This window comes from Schistocerca piceifrons, chromosome 3 (genome assembly GCF_021461385.2).
Source record: "Schistocerca piceifrons isolate TAMUIC-IGC-003096 chromosome 3, iqSchPice1.1, whole genome shotgun sequence".
Classification (NCBI taxonomy): Eukaryota; Metazoa; Arthropoda; class Insecta; order Orthoptera; family Acrididae; genus Schistocerca; species Schistocerca piceifrons.
In genome coordinates this window covers 725,123,784-725,143,550 of record NC_060140.1, presented here as the reverse complement: position 1 = coordinate 725,143,550, position 19,767 = coordinate 725,123,784, and the positions used below count along the sequence as shown (strand labels likewise).

The 19,767-nt window shown below is 43.7% G+C and overlaps 1 protein-coding gene across 1 annotated transcript in view; it reads left to right on the top strand.

Annotated features, from left to right (window-relative positions):
• Window positions 1-19,767, top strand: part of LOC124788999 (5-hydroxytryptamine receptor 1A-like) — a 197,875-nt gene that overhangs the window by 47,801 nt on the left and 130,307 nt on the right. Inside the window, exon 3 of the mRNA XM_047256286.1 lies at window positions 759-1,035. Within this exon, the coding sequence (XP_047112242.1) occupies window positions 759-1,035 (277 nt within the window). The remainder of the gene's footprint in view (window positions 1-758; window positions 1,036-19,767) is intronic.

Here is a 19,767-nt window from a genome sequence, read left to right as displayed (position 1 = left end):
TTACTTTGAAATTGACCAACATTCCAAATTCAGAAAAGTTCTCCAGTTTAAATACCTTGGATCACGTTTCAACAGTAAAAATATCATAACAATAGATATAAATGAAAGAATAGCCTCAGGGTCAAGATGTCTGTACTCACTAGTCAACCCACTCAAAAGTAAAGCTTTGTCAACCACCACAAAGATGAAGATATACAACACTATTATCTGCCCCACAGTACTGTACGGCTCAGAAAGCTGGGCGCTTACAAAGATGATTTCACAATACATAATATTAATCAAAAGCTGAGATGACTCCAAATTCCATTCGACAGGAAGCGACGTGGTTCGCATTTACTAAAACGTGAGAGGTTTGATCCATTTCCAATTCGAATCTGTGCCTCTTGCTTTGTTTTTCATCAATAAGACACAAAAATCTTGACTACAGTTTAGAAGAACAGGCGATCTCTTACGTGAGAGACCCTTTCAGTACTCTGACGCAGCGATCGGTCAAGAGATATTACGGTACCCCTTTTAACTTGCGTAGAGTTAAATATTTATTTAGTTTGTCAAGTTAGTGTTCACTTGTGTGTTTGCGAACACAGTATCTTGTCGTACACGGGTCCTGATATTGACTCAAACGTCGAAAGCGGTATAAACGCAAAACAAAATTATTATGCGCATTAACTGGTGTAACCTTTGTCGTCACTGTTTACAATTGTGTAACACAGAGATGGGATTTGCACCTCAGGATACGCCTTGTGTTTCTGTGGCTCCAGGAGGATCCGGCGGCGCAGCAGCAGCGACAGCGGGAGCGGCACGGCGATGCTGGGTCCAGGAGCTGTGTCTGGTGGGGGCGGTGAGTCCGCGGGGGGCAGTGGAGGCGGCGGAGGCGGCGGCGGCGGCGGCGGTGGAGACAAGTCTCCGTCGCCCACGTACGAGGACAACGGCGGCGGCGCTGCAGCCTCCGGGGGCGGCGCTGCCTGTGGAACTGGGGGCGGCAGCGGCCGGCCCAAGCTCATCTCTCGCATGGGCAAGCGCAACATCAAGTCCCAGGTAGGCGGCTGTTCGCTCCAGCTGTTCTCCGCCTCACCTGTTGCTGAGTCAGGAACTCGTGTAATGGTACTCGCATAGCTGTTCGTACTGAATTAGCACTGGAAGTATAACATTTACAGAATGAATTTTCTCTCTGTCGAAGAGTATGCAATGATCTGAAACTTTCTGGCAGATTAAAACTGTCTGCTGCACCCAGACTCGAACACAGATGTTACGCCGTTCACGGTCAATTGTCGCAACGACTTAGATATTCTGAAAAACTCTGCTGTAATTCTAAATGTGTTCCGTAAATAATCGCCTAGGCTGTTTCTAAGCCATTTTTCCATAATATTCTTTCTTCCAAGAATGCTAATCCCGAAAGGTACCCAGGAGAACTTATGAGAAGTTTGATAAGTTTAGAGAGATACTCTGGGGAACGTAAAGCTGTTAGAACCAGTCGGGAGACGTGCCTGCATAGCTCAGATCGTATAGCATTTGCCAGTGAAAGGCAAAGGTTACAGATTGAATCCCATTCCGGCATACAGTTTCAATCTTCCATAGAGTTTGAAATGTAACACTGCCAAGCTGAAGGCAACTAGCATTGTGGATGCTTTACGTGAGTTTGACGGTATGATGTAATTACGGTAGAGTATGCACAAAATATCTTGTCCCGTACTCATAGGCCGCACAAAATACCTTAGCCCTAAAGAGTGTGCACAAATTACCTTGGTCCAAACCAACGCAGATGGCATGGGTGGGGGGAGAGTACAATGTTAGTGGGGGAAGATCAGCTGCTGAGGCCCCCATGTGATAGGGGAAGTGCATTTCAACAGCTCAGCGAAAGGCTCCTCATACGCAGAATTTCTAACCTACAGCTATAGAGTCTGAAAACGATCGTATAAACACGTCATGCCAGTAAGTGCAACAATGCAGTAAGTCAGTAGTCTCTGACCGAATAAGAGAATCAGTGCAAAACAACTGAGGTGGCTGTTTCAATGAAATAAGGCGCATAGTTCAGCAGGCACAAGCATACAAGGTAGCCACCCGCTCGGAACAAAATATTTTGGAAATTTGTGGTAAGATCTTAAGGACCAAACTGCTGAGGTCATCGGTCCCTAAACTTAATCTAATTTAAACTAACTTACGCTAAGGACAACACACTCACACACCCATGCCCGAGGGATGACTCGAACCTCCGACGAGGGGAGCCGCACGGACCGTGACAAGACGCGACAGATCGCACGGCTACCCAGCGCGGCTCGGGACAAAAGGGTCGACTCATGCAATAATATGAACGTTATGTCGCGCCAACTCTGACTGGCGCCCAGGGAAAAAATTGGTGCCCTCTGCCTTTTGGCAACACTACCCCTTTTTTAGTTTAGCCCTCGAGCGGGAACGCCTATGTAGACAGCGCATCGACCACAAATAACATTGTTTCGTACCGTTCCATTGTAGTTTTATAACTGCGAACCCACTTCTGTACCTTCATCAGAGCTTCAGCTAACACAGTAATAAGCTGTGCTGTTAGACGTACAAATGAGCAGCAATAAAGTAAACAGCGAGCCAGGCGAGAAAAAATTTACGACCCGTGCTAGAAAATGACCCAGATTGCGAGCTGACAGCACAATCCCCTGATGAAGTAGCTGCCTACGAGATTATTAGTGATGAAATACATTTTTGGTGGGGATCTGATGCACCTGAACTGTTTAATGCCCCGAGTGGGTCATAACTGTGCGGTAATGCTTGTACGCCGCAACAGAAGGAAGTTTATTATATTATTGTGTAATTAAAGAGTGATTTGGCTCATATAATAGAGATTTATATTATCGTTGCTTAATTAAACTAAGGTTAATTGTGATTTTGCTCATATATGGTTACGGCGGTCGGATGAAGACAGCTGTTCTTTGCATGTGCATAAAGCACGCCGCGCGCCCGTTCGTGTCACGAAAATCGGCGCGCCCGATGGAGAGTTAAGCTGCATCGGCGCTTATCGTGTTTATTCATTTCTTGAAAACAACACCACTCAACAGTGGAGTAAAAGTTGTACGCTTCATTATTTCTTTTTCGTATACGATTCAAGACAAGGTCGTATTACTTGCGACAATAGCTGAATTCCGTTTTCAGTCTTTCTTTTCCAATCACTGCAAAGCTTAACAAAAACACAAGTGCAAAATAAAACTGAAGTTCTGTTGGACCATTCTGCGTAACTAGAGTGATTCAATCTGGTATCTGGAAAGAAGAAACAACCGTGTCTCCACAAGGAAATAGGTTGGACATAGAACAGTTGTTCAACACATTTTATTTAGAGCTTCCTCTTGATTCCCTGTCATACATCTCAGCCTCCTTCTCATTTTAGTGTCGCCTAGTCCTTTTCATTATTCTTTATTCCTTCTTCTTCTCCTTTTTCTTGTTCGTCCTCTTACATTTCCCTTTTCTCATTTTTTGCCTCTCACAAATACGCGGTGCACATTGCACACGTACCGGCTCCCACACCCTGGTTAAGTCACCGTGTGTTCAGCAGTTGGTAATAGTTTCGTTACGCGGGCAAACGTTGGCAGGTTTTGGATCTACCATAGATAGCGTTGCTACTGATGAAATTTTGTTTGTGTGATTTTCATATGTGTTGGGCAATGACGTGAGTAAATCTTTTTTTCACAGTAGCTGTCTTTTACAGTTAATCTCCTTGCAGAAATAATAAACAGCCAATCAGCTGCAAAATGGAAAGTTTATTAAAACTTCTCTACCATATAAACTTCTTCTTCAGAAAGAAATGTTGACAACCTAAACAAGTTACTGCTCCAACCATGTACAAAACATTAAAGAATAAAGTTAAAAAGCATTCCGTCATAAAATCATTTATCGTGGACTCTGCAACGCCATACACGACAGAGAGTGATGATGTGAAGCTTATGAGGAATCCGCTACTCCATTTTCTATAGTTAATAAACGACCTGCAGGAATCAAATATTTGAGTTCTCGTATGAGCAAGGCTAAAAAGAAACAACTACCATAGACAGGAACATCTACAAGCTGGTCAGCAGAGTATTGGAACAACGGCGACTTAATTTTCATGAAATAAATGGCGCGGTAGGCATGCTGGAAGAAAGAATATACTACATTCTAGATATTTATCATATTCATAACACAATGAAATATTCAGGCCTAAAAGGCTCTTCGGGCGTACGTCAAATGACTGTTGCAGGAATTTCGAAAGCTCCACAACGATATTCGCATATGATTCTACTGTGTACAAGGCCAGAAAGTTAAGAAATTGCACTGAACTGTGGGAAGACTGCAAATGAAAGGCATCTGATGCGAGGATTTGGAGTGGACCCTCAACACAAACAAATGTAAGGTGAAATGTCCATTGTCGTTCAATTGCGCGATTGCCAGACACTCAGTGGAAGCAGTAATTTCTATCAAATATCTCGGAGTTCCGTACGTATCGATTAAGTTTGAACGACGACATAAAACTAATCTTGAACGCAGATGACATCGGTGATTCATTGGAAGGAAACAGGTTTAAGAGATCTTCTCTGCGTAGATTTGACCGTGCATTTATATGATAATATGACACGAAAGATCGTGATAAACTAGACCTTGCTGATATAGACTTAAAGAACCCGTTCTTCTTACGAAGTTTATGAAAGAAACCATTCCAGAAATTTTTAATGTACCCCAAAAGAAGACCAAAAATAGCGTAATTTATTTCATAGATAGTGGCGGAACAGCCTGTAATTTTACTCGGGTATACCTGTGAAAGCCTCGTCATGAGTATGCAGCAGTATGATGTTCTCTGAATGTAAACACAGTTCTTGTTGTTGGTCGGTTGCCAGATTTAAAGTTCCCACCGACTGTATGTCTTGCACAAATAGCGAACGAGTAGCACTGGTATGATTGGTCGGCGCTCGGAATATAATGGTGGACGCCATAGCTTACGCAAATTGCGATGTATCACAACAATACGTCTATTGGAAACACTGCACACATAGGCCCATAAAAAACACCAGGCTTCGCAAAAGGTACGTAAAAATACATACATGCAATAATGAGGCATATAACATTAACACTGATTGCAAACATTCTTCACAGAAACTACATTTTTTAATGGAAATAGCATTATAGAAGAAAAGAAAAATTGTAACTGTAGCTGCCGGAATACTCGTATTTTAAAGTCTTGACATAGCAGCAGCTTTGTGTCGTAGTTTACCTGTTCGTAATCGGTGCGATCTGACGTCTACGGCAGCTCGTCACGGCAGCGGCGTAATTAAAGTGGCTCCATCAGTTGTGAAATTGGAGCAGATGTGCCCTCTTGCTTGGTGCATGATTCTCCAGACAGTAATATCATGCTCCATGGCGTTCCTTTGATCGCATATTGATCGAACGTAATTGTTGCTGTTTCGGATATACAGGAATGTCGGCTTTGACCAGTGACTTAGAAAACATGCTACATGCACCGTAAACAATTTAGCAACTGTTACGTTAAGTTCTTGGCTAAGTTTTTTTGAACAGGCTAAGGCGCAGATCACTCTGTCACCACAATCAGATTTTTTTAGTATCACATTCGTTGGCTTCGCAAGATGACAACCAAACTCTCACCTTCCAGCTTAACCTACACCGCGGGCAGACCTAGAGATCAGTCTGTCACCATAACCAAGATTATTTAAGATGTTTGTTTACATTTTACATTCGGTGGATTCTCCTGCTTACAACCTATCTGTCACCTACCAACCTAGCCTAGACCTCGGTGGTTAAAGCTGCAGACCAATGCGTCACCACAACTAAGTCTTTTTTTCCACATTTTTTAGCTTTGCAACTAACAACAAAACTATGAATATGTGCTCCAAAAGGTGATGTGACGGCAGCCACGAACGTTACTTTATTGGGTAAAAGCCTATGACTCCTATCTAATCTCCTCTTGAAGCTTTCTGTTATCAACGACGCGTACACAGTTTCAGAACGGTGCAACATTCACCTTAACTCATGTTTTAACGCACTAGACCGTTCAAATGGCTCTGAGTACTATGGGACTTAAATTATGAGGTCATCAGTTCCCCGCTAGACCGTTCATTAAGTTACAAATAAAATAAGAAATTTTAAAATACATTAATTTGATCAACTCAGTTACCAGACAGTTTGGTTCAAATAACAACAATCACTGCTCATCCGCATGTGTACTGCCACTGCCGTGCCGTTCATAACACTCCACGAAGCTAGCAATATTTTCGTAATGTTCACATCCAATTTTAGTTCAAACCGGTTCAAAAACAGAAAAAATATAGCTGCCTGTGTTTTTATCCCACTCGGCAATAGCACAACACACGCGCGTACATGTCATGCCACTGCACACCCACTGATTGTCGCTTGTCAATTCCAGCGATCCATATTGTTGTCGCTTCAAAAAAAATGGTTCAAGTGGCTCTGAGCACTATGGGACTTAAGTGCTGAGGTCATCAGTCCCCTAGAATTTAGAACTACTTAAACCTAACTAACCTAAGGACATTACACTCATCCATGCCCGAGGCAGGATTCGAGCCTGCGACCGTAGCGGTCGCGTGGTTCCAGACTGTAGCGCCTAGAACCGCTCGGCCATCCTGGCCGGCCGATATTGTTGTCGCCTCACAGTTTGTACAACAGTTCTGCATATTACGTTTGGTGTCACACAGCGCATTTAACAAAAGCAAAGAAGATCAAACATAATTTGAAGTTTTGTATACTCAATTACTAAGAGACTCATGTAGCAATTTATTATTATTATGTGCGATTAGACCCTGTTGGACCAACCAAAGATACTTGATTTTTTTTCTTTTTTTCCACGTGCTTTCATTTTTTGTCCATGGGCTCTTTTCCTTTCCTCTGTCCATTTTGTTTCTGCTTTCTTCGGAGCTTCGTCCTCTGACTTAACTTCCCATCTGTCAACTTTCTGCTTAAATACCTTTCTGTCCAAAATATCCGCATAATTTATCTGAGCTTCTGGTAGGTCCTTTCTGACCTCTTGTATCCAGGGTATAGTTTCAAGTCCTTCTATGTATTTAAGAATTTTGTGCGTAAGTCTTGTTTTGGGAAGTCTAGAGACGTTCCCATAAAATTTTAATCGCCTTTTTCTAATGTCTGGTGCAAGGTTGGACAGTTTCTCAGTTGCTTGTCGAGATTGTAGTCTACAGCCCTCTTTTGTTTCCTTTGCCCCTGGTATCTTTCTGATGATTTTACGTTCTCCATTAATAAGAGTTCTAGGTCATCTTTTATATGGACTGTCAGGGTTTCACTGGCAAACAGGACTTCAGGTTTTAATACTGTACTACAGTGCCTAATTTTAGTGTTTTTGGACAAGCATTTTTTATTGTACGCCTTGTAGGTTCTTCCATAGCCTCTAGTTTTTGGAGGCGAATGCTTTGTGCTATTTTCTCTCGCCGCGTAAGTTCAAGGACTTCACCTATTTAAAACATGGGACTCTATTGACATGACCGTATTTTGTAGTCACGTTATGCGTGTCAGTTTTTGTGGCGGTGAACTCAGACTTTAGGAAAGGTATTTGCAGACCAACATTCTTTACACATTCTTCAATGGTTTCTACCTGTTCAATTCCTGCTATCTCGTCATCCGCTAGTAAGGCTAAGTCGTCAACAAAAGCTAACCATTAAATTCTTGTGTCATCCCTGACTCACCCCAACTGTATAAGTTCCCAACAGTTTTTATTCTTCAGTTCCTTTTCCCATTCGCTGATGACCTTGTCCTACACAAGACTGAATAGGAGACGAGAAAGACCATGAAATTTTAGGACGCCAGTTCTGATCGAAAGGTCTCGGATATTTCACCCACGAATTTTACCTTGGTGATAGTATCGGTCAACATTTCTTTGATGAGGTTAAGTATTTTTGGATCTAACGCTTGTTCTTCAAGGATATCTAAAAGTGCTTGTCGGTTAACTGAATCGTATGCCTTCTTAAAGTCAACAAATGTGTAAATTATTGGGCTGTTACTGACTGCTTTGTATTTTAGCATGGTCTTTAGATTGAAAATTTGTTCTTTACAGATATATTGGGGAGAAAGCCACCTTAGTAATGTAGTAACTTAAATAAAACGAAACATAAGCACATTCGGCAGTGTGGAACAAACCAAAAAAACTATTTTAGACCGCCAAAGATATACGTACAGAGTAAAAGGAAGCAATAGAAGGTAAAGAAAAATAATATATATATTCCAGTTATCAAAATCTTCACAGAATATTCATCAAGAAATATAATCCATCTGTGGGTGAGGTGGCATACAAAACCCTCATTCCACCAATACTTCAGAGCTGCTCACCATTCTTGTACCATTGAGAAGCAGGATTCATAGTTCAAATAAAAATGATCTAACGAAGACGTCACGAACATTCCCATCCAACTTCAGTGGCAGAAGCTACACTCGTGCTCAAAATTAAGGATAATTGCAGAATGTGGTACCACACAACGTGGCGCTACGCAAAACAGGCGCTAATAGCATAGGCACATAGGGAACACACACGACACAGATCTGTAAGTCCGCAGTATTGGTGCTAATTTGAGGAAACCGTCCCAAAACACATGTGGAACAAAATGCCACTTTTTGCTGCGCATGTACCCCGACAACAATATGGGATATGATCACCATACACACGTACACAAGCCTCACAATGGGTTGGCATACTCTGGATCAGGTGGTCGAGCAGCTGCTGGGGTGTAGCCTCCCATTCTTGCACCAGTGCCGTCGGAGTCCCTGAAGTGTCGTAGGGGTTTGAAGACGTGCAGCGATACGTCGTCCGAGAGCATCCCAGACGCGGTCGATGGGTTTAGATCTGGAGAACAGGCAGGCCACTCCATTCGCCTGATATCTTCTGTTTCAAGGTACTCCTCCACGATGGCAGCTAGGTGGGACCGTGCGTTATCGTCCATCAGGAGGAAGGTGGGACCCACTGCACCCCTGGAAAGGCGGACATACTGGTGCAAAATGACGTCCCGATAACCCTGACCTGTTACAGTTCCTCTGTCAAAGAGATGCGGGGGTGTTCGTGCACCAATCAAAATCCCACCCCACATCACCAAACCACGACCTCCATACAGGTCCCTTTCAAGGACATTAAGGGGTTGCTATCTGGTTCCTGGTTCACGCCAGATGAAAACCCGAAGAGTATCACTGTTCAGACTATACCAGGACCCGTCCGTGAACATAACCTGGGACTACTGTTCCAATGACCATGTACTGTGTTCTTGACACCCGGCTTTACGGGATCTCGTGCGACCAGGGGTCAGTGGAATGCACCTTGCAGGTCTCCGGGCGAATAAACCATGTTCTTTCAGTCATCTGTAGACTGTGTATCTGGAGACAACTGTTCCAGTGGGTGCTGTAAGGTCCTGAGCAAGGCTACCGGTAGTACTCCGTGGCCGTCTGCGGGAACTGATGGTGAGATATCGGTCTTCTTGTGGTGTTGTACACTGTGGACGTCCCGTACTGTAGCGCCTGGACACGTTTCCTGTCTGCTGGTATCGTTGCCATAATCTTGAGATTACACTTTGTGGCACACGGAGGGCTCGTGCTACGACCTGCTGTATTTGACCAGCCTCCATTCACCCTAGAGTTCTACCCCTCATAACGGCATCAATATGTGTTGTTTGAGCCATTTTCAACACACAGTCACCACAAGCACGTCTTAAAACGTCTCCACACTTGACGACCGCAGGTCAAATACACCGCATGGTATACACCGAGGTGATTTAAACCCGCAAACCGCCCACCAGAGCTTTGTTTCACGATGTATCAGCATTATCCTTAATTTATGAGCATGAGTATACAAGGGGGCATTCTGCACATTACGCTGACGGAAATGGAAAGACCTGAAGAAGGAAACGTCCGACATATATCAGACTCTGTTTAGATATTCTTCACGTAACAGGCATTAATTGATTAAAATGGTATTCCATTCTGACTGATTATCAACATCAGTATGAAATGTGATTCCCAAGGGCAGTAATACACACCTGTATTCGGTGTCGCGTGAAAGCAAATTGCCTCCAAGTGTCACCTTAAGAAATGCCTGAAAGAAATGCTGTATCACTTCATCAAGATTACTGGTTGGAGGTTGGTATGAAAGCATGTTTCCTTCCATCGCATACCAGCACTGCTCTAAGGTTCGTACAATACTCAGAGCGTTTTTAATCTGAAATGCAATGTGAGATCTTGCGTTATCATGCTAGAAGAAACTATTTGGGCCTTCCTCTTGAAGGGTGTGTTAATCGTGTTTATTATTCTTTCCACGTAGTGGTGACCATTTAGCCTACCTTCAACAATTATCATAACAGTCCTGTTGTCATATACAGTAGTTCCCCATTACATCACTCAAGAAGCTGGAGGGGTCTGGGTCTCAAGAGTCGTTACCGCCTGTGGTCTCTCACCATGTCGTGTACGGACACGTTGGCAAGGAGCTGACCACCATAAACAGAAACAGGACTTGACGCTAAACACCAGAGAATAAACTGAACTGACAAAAGCCACGGGATACCTTATAATATCCTGTCGGACCTCCTTTAGCCTGGTGTAGTGCTGAAGCTCGATGTGCCCTGCAGAAATACTGAGCCATGTTGTCTCTGTTGCGCATATGTTGCCTGGGCAGGATTTTGGTCGATGGGCCTCGTGTCCAACGGTTTGGGTGGCAAAATCATTCGCTCGAATTATCCAGAATGTACTTCAAACCAATCGCGAACAACTGTGGCTCAGTGACAATGTTATCCATTATATTCCATCGTTGTTTGAGAACGTGATGTTCGTGAACAGCTGCAAATGATCTGCAGGTAGTTGAACATAATCATTTCCAGTCAAGGATCGGTTCAGTTGGACGAAAGGACGCATTACATTCTTTTTAAACACAGCTCACACCGTATGGAGCCACCACCACCTTGTACAGCACTTTGACAACCTAGGTCCATGATTTGGTAGGCTCTACACCATATCTGAACCCCAGGTCTGCACCACACTTGAACCCTACCATCAGCTCTTACCAACTGACATCGGGAGTCATCTGACCAGGACATGATTTTCCAGCCTAGGGTCCAGCCAATATGGTCACAATCCCGGAAAGGAGCTTCAGTCGATGCTGCCATAGCCCATTAATGCCAAATTTTGCCGCACTATCCTAAAGGATATTTTCGTCGTATGTTCCAAATTGATTTCTGCTGTTGTTTCACTCAGTGTTGCTTGTCTGTTAGCACTTGCAGCTGTACACAAAAGCTACTGCTCTCAGTCATTAAGTGAAGGCAATCGGTCACTGCATTGTCCGTTCCGAGAGGTAATGTGTGCTCTTCGCAAACTCTTGACACCGTGGATCTCGGAATACTGAATTCCCTAACGATTTCCGAAAACAAATGTCCCATGCTTCTAGCTTCAACTACCATTCTGCGTTCAAAGTCTGTTAATTCCCGTCGTGCAACAATAATAACGTCGGAAGCCTCTTCGCATGAATCACCTGGGTAGAAATGGTACCTCCACCAATGCACTGCCCTTTTATACTTTGCGTACGCGACACTACCGCCTTCTGTGTATGTTCATATCGCTATCCCATGACCTGTCACATCCGTGTACCTTTCTATGTTCCAGTTGATTCTGGCTCTACAGCACGAAATTCTCTGGTCTCTTCAGTGTCAGCAATACAAGATGGATGGGAACTGGACATCTGATCACAACTTCCAATAATCTGGGACACTATCTCTCACCTCTGCTCGGATTTTAGTGGTTGTCAGAGCCTGTCGAGCAATCGTATAATCTTGTCGTGGTATAATCGGCGTGGAAGGAACTGTGCTCACTATTCTCGCCCCACTGTTGACCTAGGTCCATGTTGTCATAACTCGTTTCGCAGTCATTGCAATACCGCCAAATGGCTGTGCGATCTGTCGTTAAGGTAATCCCGTTTCTCTGCTCCCAGTGGTTCAACATTTTTTGAGGATCGTAGGATTGTGGCAAGCACATGTACATTTCAATGTAAAGCGACTGCCTACATTTTGGCTGTCGTGTATCGCAGTGAAACTGATAGTGTTCCGTCAAGACTTTTTACTCTGTAATTACGAGAAATAGTATGACATATAACGATAGTATTGTAATTAGAGGGAAAGATGTTCCTGATCTGTTGTATTGCAAAAACGGGTTTAGAACCCAGGAGTCATTTGTTGTTACATTTTCATCAGATCTAAAGTTGTTCGACACTATCCGAAACCTATCAGTTTGATATAATAAAAACGGCGATTGGAAGACTGTCGATAGTTTGTATTAACTGCGAACTGCCCAAATGCACCTCCCATACAGTCTTTCAACAGAAGACTTGCGTGATCCTCCCCTATCCCTGGAACAACGACAAGATTTTCCGTTTCATTATCACCGCTCTTCAAACCTGAGCTGCTAAATGGCTTACCCCTCTTGCCTGGTGTGGTAATTTCGCTTAGCTCGGCGTGACCCGTATCCCGGACGTTGAGGTTCTACGGTGAGAGAGGCCCACAGAGAGATACAGTGAGGGAGAGAGGGGGGAAGAAAGGGACAGGGAGAGAGAGAGAGAGAGAGAGAGAGAGAGCGCTGCTAGCCCGGCGTATCAGTATCCGGGCCCACTTAGGGTGCAGGCAGAGGCCTTTCACGGCCGGGGCCCCTTTGTCGAGTGGCCACTCCGCCAAGAAAGGCTTGAAACCTGCCGCGGAAGGCGGTGCAGTATTTTTAACCCCTTTCATCGTCAGAACGAGTACCCCCCCGCCTGCGTAGGTCAAAGGTGCGCGCCGAGCAAGTTCGCGAATCTGGTGTAGTCGCCCCAGCGACGAAATTAAGCTGTCATGGGGCGTTTATGGAGACATACCATCAGAGTTTTGGGGAAAAATATCCACAAAACCCCGGAGGTAGCAAGCCATATAAATGCCAGAATTATTGCACAATGAGCTTTAAAGTTTATGCGTCCGAATTGCTGACAAGAGTAATGGAGAAGAAAACTGAGGATCCTTTAGATCGCAAACAGTTTTGCTTTACGAAAGATAAAGGCACACGAGCTGCAGATGCCTTTGATAACAGAAGCAAGAATTAAGAAAAACGAAGCTCCTTCACAGGATTTGTCTACCAAGTAAAATGTTCAACAATGGGAAACATTGCAACATGTTTGATGTTAGGAAATATAGGTATACGCTACAGGGAAAGTTGGTTAACAATCTACAAGAAGCAAGAACACAAAAATGAGAACAGGAGACTGAAACAAAGCATTCGCATTAAAAAGGATGTCAGTTAGGGATTCAGACTTCGCCCCCTTCCTCCGTTATGACTGTTATAACTGTTCAATCTGTATATAGAACACATGACGACGGACATAAGAGATTATTTCAGGAATGAGTTTAAAATTCAGGGCCTAAGGATTCCGGGGATTTGGTGCAAATGGTTCAAATGGCTCTGAGCACTATGGGACTCAACTGCTGAGGTCATTAGTCCCCTAGAACTTAGAACTAGTTAAACCTAACTAACCTAAGGACATCACAAACATCCATGCCCGAGGCAGGATTCGAACCTGCGACCGTAGCGGTCTTGCGGTTCCAGACTGCAGCTCCTTTAACCGCACGGCCACTTCGGCCGGCCCGGGGATTTCAGTGATACGTTACACAGATGATCTTTAATATGTCACGGTCGTTTAGTTGCACTATAATAACACATTTGCCGTGACCGTAGTTTACATTGACTTTGTTGTACATTATGTGTGGCGGCGTTAGGCCATTTCCAAAGGATCTAAAGTAATACGGGCGCACATGAGAGCAGTCAATTCTGAACCAAGGGTTCCCCTTCATGTCTATCGACTCTTGTAACTGTCACCTGGTTTTTGTACAAGTTGTAAATAGCACTTCACTCCCTGTATTTTACCTCTCCTATCTTCCGACTTTCAAAGAGATTATTCCACTCAACATTGTCAAAAGCTTTCTCTAGGTCTACAAGTACTACAAATGTAGGTTTACCTTTCCTTAACCTAACCTCTAAAGTAAGTCGTAGGTTTAGTATCGCTCCACGTGTTCCTACATTTCTCCAAAATCCAAACTAAGCTTCCCCAAAATCGGCTTCTACCAGTTTTTCCATTAATCTGTAAGGAATTGGTGTCAGTATTTTGCTACCACGACTTCTCTCCGTCCGAACAGGCCTTTGAAGGCCCAACGGTACCGACCGGCCGCCGTGTCATACTCACTCAGACCACAGGCGTCACTGGATGCGGATATGGAGGGGCATGTGGTCAGCACACCGCTCTCCTCCGTGTGTCAGTTTACGAGACCGGAGTCGCTACTTCTCAGCAGGTAGCTCCTCAGTTTGCCTCACAGGGGCTGAGTGCACCCCACTTGCCAAACAGCGCTCGGCAGACCGGGTGGTCACCTACCCAAGTGCTAGCCCAGCCCGAAAACTTCGGTAATCTGAAGGGAACCGGTGTTATCACTGCGGCAAGGCCGTTGGCAACGATGACTTAGTTTAATAGTGATTTGGTAATTTACACACCGGTCAGCACCTTCTTTGGAATTGCAATTATTACATTCTTCTTGAAGTTTGAGGGTATTTTACCTGTCTCATACATCTTTCACACAAGATGGAACAATTATGTCACGCCTGGTGCTCCCAAGGCTGTCAGTAGTTCTGACGGAACGTCGTCTGTTCCCAGGGCTGTCTTTTGAATTAGCCTCTTCAGTGCTCTTTCAGATTCTTCACGAAGTATCATATCTCCCACCCCTTCCTCACTACGTCCTTAGCCCTTTCTACAGTATTACTCTCAGGTTCATCTCCTTCATACAGACCCTGTATATACTCCTTCTGCCTATCAGCTTTCCCTTCTTTCGTGCCGGCCGCGGTAGTCGTGCGGTTCTAGGCGCTCCAGTCCGGAGCCGCGCTGCTGCTACGGTCGCAGGTTCGAATCCTGCCTCGGTCATGGGTGTGCGTGATGTCCTTAGGTTAGTTAGGTTTAAGTAGTTCTAAGTTCTAGGGGACTGATGACCACTGCAGTTGAGTCCCATAGTGCTCAGAGCCATTTGAACCATTTTGCACCCTCTTTCGTCAGAACTGGTTTTCTATCTGAGCCGTTGATATTCACACAGCTGCTGCTATTTCCTCCAAAGGCCTCTTTTATTTTCCTGTAGGCGGTATCTATCATTCCCCCAGTGAAATATGCTTCTAAATCCTTAAATTTGTCGTCTAGCCATTCAAAAACGGTTCAAATGTTGCTGAGCGCTATGGGACTTAACATTTGAGGTCATCAGACCCATAGAACGTAGAACTACTTAAATCTAACTAACCTAAGGACATCACAACATCCATGCCCAAGGCAGGATTCGAACCTGCGACAGTAGCGAACGGTTCCAGACTGAAGCGCCTAGTCATTCCTGCATAGTCATTTTGCACTTCCTGTCAGTCGCATTATTTACGCGTTTCTATTCCTTTCATCTGCTTTATTTCCTGCACTTTTTAATTTTCTCTTTTCTTCAGTTAAATTCAATGTCTCCTGTATCATCCAAGGATTTCTACTAGACCTGGTCTTTTTACCTAGTTGATCCCATGCCAGCTTCATTATTTCATCTCTTAAAGCTACCCATTATTCTTCTACTGTGTTCCTTTCCCTTGTTCTAGTCAGCCGTTGCCTAATGCTCACACTGAAACTGTCAACAACCTCTGGTTCTTTCAAATTATCCAGGTCTCATCTCAAGTATCTACCTTTTTGCAATTTTAATCTACAGTTCGTAACCAGTACATTGTGGTCAGAGTCCACATCTGCCCCTGAAAAGCCTTACAATTTAAACTCTGGTTCCGAAATCTCTGTCTTACCGTCATATAATCATTATTGTACTTTCCGGTGTCTCCAGGTCTCTTCCACGTTAACAACATTCTTTAACCAAGTGTTTGCGATGGTTAAATTGTGCTCTGTGCTGAATTCTACCAGGCGGCTTTCTCTTCCATTCCTTCCCCCACTCCATATTCACCCAGTATTTTTCTCTTCCTTTTCTTGCTATCGAATTGCAGGTCCAATCACAATTAAATTTTCATCTCCCTTAACTGTCAAAATAATTTATTTCATCTTTTAAAACACTCCTTCAGTCTTTACATCTGCGGAGCTTGTTAACACATAAATTTTTACTTCTGTCTCAGGTGTTGGCTTTGTGTCTATTTTGACTACAAGAATGAGTTCACTGTGCTGTTCATAGTAGCTTACCGGCGTTCCTATTTTCTTTTTCTTTATTATACCGACTCCCGCATTATCCCAGTTTGATTTTGTATTTATAGCTCTGTTTTCAGCCGGTCAGAATTCCTGCTCCTGTCACCGAACTTCACATATTACCGCTGTATTTAACTCCAGCCCATCTATTTTTCTTTTTAAAGTTTCTATGCTACCTGTAGGAGTAAAGTCTCTAACATTCCGCCCACCGATCCGTAGAACTCGAGTTTTGTTTCTCCTGATATCGACATCCTTCTGAGTTGTACCCGCCTGGATATCCGAATGGGGGCTATTTTACCTCCGAAATGTTAATACCCAAGAGGATTCCATCATCATTTCCCCATATAGTAGAGCTCCATGCCATCGGGAAAAATTAGGGCTGCAGTTTCCCCTTGCTTTCAGCCGTTCACAGTACTAGCATAGCAAGACGGTTTTGGTTGATGTTACGGGATCAGGTAAGTCAATCATCCAGACTGTTGTCCCTCCACCTACTGAAAAGCCTGCTGCCCTTCTTCAGGAGCTGCTCGCTTCTCTGGAATCCCAATGGATACTCTCCGTTGTGGTTGAGCCTACGGTACGGCTCTCTCTATCACTAAGGCACGCGAGCCACCACACCGACGGCAAAGTCCATCGGTGGGGGGGATTATGAACCAACAAATAGCAAAAATGAGTCAGTCAAACATTCTAACACAGGTCGTCGTCGGTCTTAAAGCCGTGAAATACAAGCGCAAACTGATCGGAATGTACTCACGAAAGCGTTAAACAAAGATATCCCCCAGATGGCACTTAACGCATGGAGGTTATGACGAACAATATTTCGGGATTCCGAAAGTAATTTGCAATTTTTAATATCACACAGTGTTGAATAACTTATGTTTGGGCACCAAATGTAACATATAGACATAAAAATATTGTTTAAAGGAAAGATCTGCTGATGACATTGCTAACCTAAGAGAAAGTGAAGATGAATTGCAAGTGCACCTATAATAATTACAAAGAATCCACGGACGATATGGCCACACAAATGAAGAACTTAAGGAACTGCAGAACCCGTTAAATGAAACCAACTGTACAACGAGCATACCATATGGACTGAGGATAAACTGGAGAAAGGCGTAAGTAATGAGGAGTAGCAGAAATGAGGCCAACGATAAACATAACATCAAAACTCGTGACCACGCACTTGACGAAGTTAAGTAATTCCTTTGAAGCAATATAATACATGATGGAGCAAGGAAGGCATAAAATAGCATATTAGCGCGGGCAAGTAAGGCGTTCCTGCAGAAAAGAAGTCTACTACACAGGCCTAAAATTGAGGAAGAAAAGTCTAAGACGTACATTTGGAGCATAGCAATGTATGCTAATGAAATATGGACTGATGGAAAACTGAAAAGGAAGAGAATCGAAGAGTCTGAAATACAGTGATATAGAATGATGTTGAAAAATAATTGGAGTATTAAAGTAAGAAATGATGTTTCTCACGGAATTGGAGAGAAAAGAAATATGTCGGAACCTTGAGAAGAAGTAGGGTCAGGATTGCAGGACTGGTTTGATGCGGCCCGCCACGAATTCCTCTCCTGTGCCAACCTCTTCATCAAAGAATACGTCCTCAGTTGTTTTCTGGATATATTCCTGTCTCTGTCTTCCTCTACAGGTTTTGTCCTCTACAGGTCCCTCTAGTACTATTGAAGTTATTCCCTGGTATGTTAACTGATATCCCATCATCGTGACCCTTCTTCTTGTCAGTGTTTTCCACATATTCCTTTCTTCTCCAACTCTGCGCAGAACCTCCTTATTTATTAACTTGTCAGTCTATCTGATTTTCAACATTTTTGCGGCACCACATCTCAAATTCTTCAATTCTGTTCAGTTCTGGTTTTCCCATGGCCCATGTTTCACTGCAATATAATGCCGTTGCACAAGTATAATCTCAGAAATTTCTTCCTCAAATTAAGGATTATGTCTGATACTAGTAAACTTCTCTTGGTCAAGAATCCACTTTTCGCCAGTGCTAGGCTGCTTCTGACGTCTTCTTTGCTCCGTCTGTCATTGGTTTTTTGCTGTATCGGTAGCGAGTGCACACATGGGCTAGGGGTAGTGTCTTTGATTAATTATCAAAACGCTCTCGGTCCCGGGTTCATAACCCGCCACCGCTCAAATTTTGATTAATAATCAGCACTGGCGGCCGAAGACTTCCGGCATAAGAACTCACTCTCAAACTGCCAACGGCCCTGTCAAAGAGGGCGGAGTAGGACAGAAGTTCAGGGCACTCTCTTGTCCTTGGGGTGGGAAACTGCCCCTACAGGTGGAAGGATCAGCAATGATGAACGGCATGAGGGTACCGAAGACAATGGAAACCACAACATCAAAGACACACAACGTATACCCACAGGACCTGTGGCCTGTAATTGGAAAAGTGTCATGATGTTTTCTCCATTGGCAAAAGATTTCGGAATAGTCCCCCATTTAGATGTCCGGGATGGGACTGCCAAAGTAAGGATTGAATAATCAGCGAAAGGATAACGTTCTACAAGTCGGGACATGGGTTGTCAGAAGCTTGAATATGGTAGGGAAGCGAGAAAATGTAGTAGGAGTCAGTGAAGTAAAATAGAAAGAGTAAAAGGACTTTTGGTCAGATGAGTTTGGGGTAATATCAGCAGTAGCGGAAAATGATATAACGGGAGTAGGATTTGTTATGAATAGAAAGGTAGGGCAAAGAGAGGGTTACAGTGAACAATTTAGTGATAGCCTTGCTCTTGTCAGAATCTATAGCAATCCAACAACGATAACGATAGTTCAGGTACACATGCCGACGTCGTAGCCCGAAGATGAAGAGATAAAGTATATGAGGATATTAAAAGGGTAATACAATACGTAAAGTGAGAAGAAAATCTAATAATCATGGGGGACTGGAATGCAGTTGTAGGGGAAGGAGGACATGGAATTGGGACAAGAAATGAGAGAGGTGAAAGACTATTTGAGTTCTGTAATACATTGCAGCTAGTAACAGATATTACTCTGTTCAAGAATCACAAGAGGGGGAGCTGTACTTGGAAGAGACCGGGTGATACGGGAAGATTACAATTAGATTACATCATGGTCACACAGGGATTCCGAAATCAGATACTGGGTTGTAAGGTGTACCCAGGAGCAGACATAGACTCAGATCACAATGTAAAAATGATAAAGAGTAGGCTGAAGTTCAAGAGATTAGACAGGAAGATTCAATACGCAAAGAAGTGGGATACAGAAGTACTAAGGGATGACGAGACACGCTTGAAGTTCTCTAAGGCAATAGATACAGCAATAAAGAATAATTCAATACGCAGTACTGTTGAAGAGGAATGGACATCTCTAGAAAGGGCAATCACAGAAGTTGGCAAGAAAAACGTAGATACAAAGAACGTAAATGCGAAGAAACCATGAGTAACAGAAGAAATACTTCAGTTGATCGTTGAAAGAATGAACTACAAAGCCGTGCAGGGAAATTCTGGAACACAGGAACACAAGTCGCTGAGGAATAAAATAAATAGGAAGTGCAGGGAATC